The 5,834-nt window shown below is 51.8% G+C and overlaps 3 protein-coding genes across 3 annotated transcripts in view; 2 read left to right on the top strand and 1 right to left on the bottom strand.

Annotated features, from left to right (window-relative positions):
* The window catches only part of Tspear (thrombospondin type laminin G domain and EAR repeats), a 155,505-nt gene that overhangs the window by 106,183 nt on the left and 43,488 nt on the right, over positions 1 to 5,834 (bottom strand). The gene's annotated exons all lie outside the window — the stretch shown is intronic.
* Positions 1 to 5,834, top strand: part of LOC101999359 (keratin-associated protein 10-12-like) — a 40,519-nt gene that overhangs the window by 763 nt on the left and 33,922 nt on the right. The window lies entirely within an intron of this gene.
* On the top strand, positions 4,360 to 4,704 carry LOC101998619 (keratin-associated protein 12-1-like). Its single transcript, XM_005360255.1, has 2 exons — positions 4,360 to 4,509; positions 4,570 to 4,704. The coding sequence occupies exons 1-2, from the start codon at positions 4,360 to 4,362 to the stop codon at positions 4,702 to 4,704; spliced, it is 285 nt and encodes a 94-aa protein (XP_005360312.1).

Here is a 5,834-nt window from a genome sequence, read left to right as displayed (position 1 = left end):
AAGCCCTGCTCCAGCATGTCCCTGCTCTGCCGTCCTGCCTGCTCCAGCCAGGCCTGCTGTGGCCTCTCCTCTGGCCAGAAGTCCAGCTGCTGACAAGCTGGATCTCTCTGCCTTTACAGGCTACATCTTTATTCTTAAGCGATTCTCCACTCTCGGGAGCCCCTGGAAGTCACCTGGGGCCACCAGAGTCGTCTCACTATGGACTGGGGGCTACATAGGTGCTGGCCAATTGGGTTTGAGGGTGCCACCCAGCCCCGTCCCCTACAGATCCCTCTGTGACACAGAAAGCAGCCCCAGGAGCCCCTTCTCTTGACGGTGTACTCATACCAGATGTGACAGGTTCACTGCTGTGTTCAATAAAGTGTTCTTATCAGGACTTGTGAGCTGGCTGTGTGCATTTTCTGGAATGTTCTGGGTCTTCATATCCAGGCTACCACGGCCCTGGGTGCCTTTCCCTGTAAGTCCAGGAAGAGTCTCCTACACCAAGTCAGGACACTGGGACAGAACCTGAGGCACGTGTGTCTGTCCAGAAGTCTCTCGATATGGCTGCAGCCCGAGAACACACACGGAGGGGCCAAGGGCTTCCATCAGGAGACCATGATAAGAGGTTCCCACCAAGCCTGCCTCAGATCATGAGAGCGTGAGGATCAGCCCCTACTGTGGCAACACTGGTCACATCTGAGTTTAAGGCCTGGCTGAGGAGGGACAAGGCAAAAAGACATCATGAGTCACCCCCAGGATGGTGAGGAGGACAAGGTGGGGCTCCCTGTGGACCCACTAATGTTGGAGAGTCGAGTGAGCAACATTCGGACCAGCCAGGAAATTTGGCAACAGGAGAAGACTCCTCTGCAGGCTGTGAAGACAAGTTCCATCCTACCCCAGCTGAGCTCCTCCACCCAAGTGGAGTTGAGTAGAACCCAAGGGAAGGATCTCTAAACACAGTGGTGTTAGGATAATCTTTTTGAGCCACCATGTGGTTGCTGGGAATTGAACTCAGGACCTTTGGAAGAGCAGGCAATGCTCTTAACTGCTGAGCCATCTCTCCAGCCCCCTAGAATAATCTTTTTGTACACTGTGCAAAAGTGTATCTCTGTCCTTCCTCACCTGCCTAAGGCACCTTCTGATTGGTTTAACAAACAGCTGAATGACCAATAGCTAGGCAGGAGAGGATAGGCGGGACTTCCCAGCAGAGATAGAAACTCTGGGAAAGAATCCAAGGCGGGAAGATTTACCACCCAGACTCAGAGGAAGTCGGACATATGGTACCGAGGAGAGGTAATGAGTCACGTGGCAGAATGTTGATTAATAGAAATGGGTTAATTTGAGTTATAAGAGCGAGTTGGGAACAAGCCTAAGCTAAGGTTTACCTTTCATAATTAATAAAAAGTCTCCATGTCGTTATTCAGGAGCTGGCAGTCCAGAGAAAGTCTGGCTATACGGTGGGGCTAAATTCTAAATTTGAAGTCACATTGTTCCTGCTTGCTGGGTCTCTTCACATCCCGCAGCCATCACTTGGTTATTCAAATACTCCGAGGAGAATGATCATCCCCTGGGTACAGGGAGAAAGACCTTGTGGCTGCACAGCCCAGCTTTCTGGCGTGTGATAAAATGCCTGAGGGAGCCAGTGTAGAGACAGGAAAGGTTGGCTTGGGCTCACGGTTTCATCTGTGATCCGTCACTGCGATCTTATCGTTGCTTCGGGGCCTATGGCAAGGCCTATGAGAATGAGAAACCAGTGAGAGAGGAAGGAGCGGGTGTCCGGGCCGCTTCAAGGGACATCCCCAATGGCCCGATGTTCTCCTATTAGGCCCATTAGTCTAAAGACTGTACAAGCTCCCAGTGGTACCACAGGCTGGGACCACACACATGCCTTCAGCACACAGCCCTTAGAGACGATCCAGCCAAATGGCCATCAGGCCTCTCTCTCTCTCTCTCTCTCTCTCTCTTGCCCCTCCCCCTCCCCCCTTCCTTCTCCTCTCCTTCTCCCTGAGACAAGTTTCTCTGTGTAGCCCTGGCTGGAACTTGCTCTGTAGACCAGGCTGGCCTCTTTAAGGGACAGCATGAAAAGGACTAGACAGACTGCCAGTGTGACCCACCCCCACTGACTCTTGTTGAGAGAGAGTAGAACCAAAGGGGCAAGGAGGACCCTGGGTAGTTAAGTGCAGGCATAGGCAAGGCCTCATCTGGAGGCTCCAGGGGAGAATGGTGGTGGTGGGTCTCTTCAACTTCAATTCCCACCTACGCCTGCTGTGCAGAGCCAGTCCCTCGGTGTCCTGCCACCTGCTCCAGCCATCCCCCTGCCTCACTCAGATATTATCCCCATGGTGACACCAGGCCTCTGCAAACCCCATGGAGACTGCCCCTCTGTGAAGTCTCCCTGCCCTGTGAGGACACAGACATAGGGTGTAGGAACAGGGGCTATTACTCTGCCCTGAATGAAGGCTTTCTTCATTCATCCTTACAAAGAGGATGATGGGTAGGAGTGGTGGGGGTTCAAGTTAAATTCTTAGACTGAAGGGGCTTCAGGACTACAGCTTGCTGCTAAGTAGAGACCAGCAATCACCTTCAGGGATCCAAGATGCTACTGTGCACACATGTGCATACAAACACACACACACACACCACTTCACAGGAGCAAAGTAGGCCAAATGAGAGCCACTGGGATACAACAGCCCAGTGTAAGGCAGAACATCAGAGAGAGATGACCCTCCCGTGGTTACCCTGCTGCTGGTCTGGGCCCTGAGTCCCTCTGCTGAATCTTTAAGAATCTCGGGGACAATCCTGAGCAGTGTGGAAACCTGAAGTGAAATACAGCACAGACACGGGATGCCTACTACAGATGTTTATATTTTCGCTGCCGTCTGTTAAGGGCTGAAGGGTGTGGGGGCAATCGTCTGCTTTGCTCATGGCTCTTGTGGCCCTGGCGGCCTTGTTGCTGTGACTTCGCTGTTGTTGGGAGGTCTACATGGAGCTGTAAGTGATAGCCCGGTGGAAATGTAGTCATGCAGCTGTTCCCATCTCTCAGCTGGGATGGCTACAGAGGTCCCGGGCACAGTAACGGGTTAGATGACTGCAGGGGAGGAGCTGCAGAGCAAAGTGGGTAGGAAAGCTGACAGCATCTGAGGTCACAGGAGCACACAATGGCCCTGCAGCTCACGGCATACATCAGGCTGCCTGACAGGGGAGAGGCACAGAGAATTCCAGACAGAAAGGAGCACCCTGCATACAGGCCTGCATATCAGGGCCACAGTGGGGCTGGGAGACAGCAACAGCTTCTGCAGTCCTGGGGTTAGCAACAGTTGTGGGGACACAGTACAAGGAAACAGGGCCGGAAGTCACTCCTTCCCACGGCTAAAAGTTTCCCAGGATTTCTGAGATTGCACAGTTGTATTTGCTGAAGGGACAAAGGAGCCTCTGCATCAATCACTACACAATAGGGTTGGGTGGGGTTGTATTGTCCACGAGACAGGATCTAGCATCATGACAAGCATGCCTGGGAGGGTTTGTCTTGACTACAATAACTGACCGGGCGGACCAGTCCACAGCTGGAGGCGCCGTTCTCTGGGCTGTGTAAGTGGAGAAAGCGGCTGGGCGGCAGCCACATTCATCCTCTCTGCTTTTTCAAACCAGCTGCTTCCTGCTCCTGCTCGCTTGGCTTCCCCACCAGAAAGGACTATACCTGAAACTATGAGCCCGAATAAACCCTTTCTTTATTAAGTTGCTTCTGCCGAGTGTTTTGTCACAGCAACGGAAGAGAAACTAAGACAGGGAGCTAATTTTGTGTTAAGAGGTGATGGCAAACGTCTTAAACTTGCTTGTTTGTAACCTGCCATTATGGTCTGAACACAGCCAACAACATATACACACACGGGCATGCCGCTGACAATAAAGTTTTATTTATAAAGACAGGAAGGAGGCCAAATATAGCCCCTAGATCCTAGTTCCCCACCTCTATGGTAAAGTTTGCATTTTACAATGGAAAGTCAGAATAAGTAATAAAAAGCCTTCATTGATAGTATGAGATGAGAAAGAACAGAACCCTGACCTCAGTCTAGCCAGCGCCGCTGTGGGCTCAATAATGGCCCAAGAAACAGCAGCACAAAATGCATGAAAGCCAAACCAGAACATCCTGTTTGTGGAAGGAGAAGTTGACCTCAAAGCCAAGGTTGTTTATGAGGATCATAACTCAGGAAGACGCACCCCGGAATAACAAGTCACTGAGGAACAAGTAACAGAAACATCACGCAGAAGACCAGCTGCATTATGGGCAGCTGGGACATAGGGCTGGGTATAAAAGCCACCCCAGGAAGGAACACCAGACATTCTCACCCTCCTCCAGACCAGTGAGCATCTGCCACCATGTGCCACACCAGCTGCTCCTCAGGCTGCCAGCCCTCCTGCTGCATGTCCAGCCCCTGCCAGCCATCCTGCTGCGTGTCCAGCCCCTGCCAGTCATCCTGTGTGCCCTTGAGCTGCAGGCCTGCTATCTGCATTCCTGTGAGATGCCAGGTGGCCTGCTGTGTGCCCGTGAGCTGTAGACCCACTGTGTGCATGGCTCCCTCCTGCCAGTCCTCTGTGTGTGTGCCTGTGAGCTGCCGGCCTGTCTGCGTGACCTCCTCTTGCCAGTCATCTGGGTGCTGCCAGCCCTCCTGTCCCACCCTGGTCTGCAGACCTGTCACCTGTAGCACACCCACCTGCTGCTGACCAGTGTCTCCAAACTAGCTAGTGCCAGATGGAACACATCTGTCCCTCCCAACACCTGTCATCTGTGAGGCAGGCCGGACGCATGCCCAGCCCACCCAGGAACTGTGGAGAGAGGGTACAGAAGAATTCCGTTTCTCCCTGCCCAAGCCCGACGCCCAGGGATGTCCTGACTCTTAGTATCCCTCTCCAGCCCTGTGTGTCAAATAAATCGCTTTCCCATCCAACTTGTGTTCTCTTTCATCCCCCACATACTTTCCAGGTTCCCACTGCATAGCCTTGGCTGCCCTGGAGCTCACTATGCACACCAGGCTGACCTTGACCTCACAGATATCCACCTTCCTTTGCCTCCCAAGAAAGAGTCTATCTACTTTTTAGAAAAGATTTACTTTTATGTGTATGAGTGTTCTGCCTACATACATGTCTATGTGCCACATGAATGCATTGCCTGTGGAGGCCAGAAGAGGGTTCTGATGTAGGGTGAAAAGGAACAAGGAAACAAAACGCAAGGCACTCTGGGATGCTAGATCGGCATCTGGGGGACAAAAGTGTATAATTACCATGCCCAGAAAGAACGAGACCATTCTGAGATACTATTCGTGTGTCACTCTGGTTATCTGTCCCATGGAAACAAGATACCCAAGGGAACTAGAATTCCCTGGGAGTTCCTCACTAGGAAATAAAAGGCTGAAGCCTGGGGCCAGCCATATGGGAACTTGTCTCCTAAAAAGAGACCTCATGCAGACAACTGGTCACGCCATCTTCTGAGATGGCTGAAGCTGAGATAATGAGGGTGTACCACAGTGAGCAGACTCTTAATTATATGGACCCCTTGTCTTGTATCTAAACCATACCCTCATATAAGGACCTGGAAAATGGACTTGGGGGAGTCATTGGATCTCTCTGTCTTTCTTTCCAGTGTGGCCACATTGAATCAGTCTCCTTTTTCTCTGATTTATACTATTATTTGTTTGTTTCATTGGCTCATCAAGAATGGCAGCCACATCTGAATTATTGGGGCTACAAGGGCCAGGCTCTGACCTTTAATAACCCTGATAATAAGTAGGAAGAGGAGAGGAGAGGTGGGGTGGAGAGAGGGAGGGCAAGGAAGAGAGGAGCGGAGCTGGTGTGGA

The sequence above is a fragment of the Microtus ochrogaster genome, linkage group LG2, assembly GCF_000317375.1.
Source record: "Microtus ochrogaster isolate Prairie Vole_2 linkage group LG2, MicOch1.0, whole genome shotgun sequence".
In the NCBI taxonomy this organism is placed as follows: Eukaryota; Metazoa; Chordata; class Mammalia; order Rodentia; family Cricetidae; genus Microtus; species Microtus ochrogaster.
The sequence above is the reverse complement of the archived record's forward strand: the minus strand, read 5'-3'. Positions and strand labels throughout refer to the sequence as shown.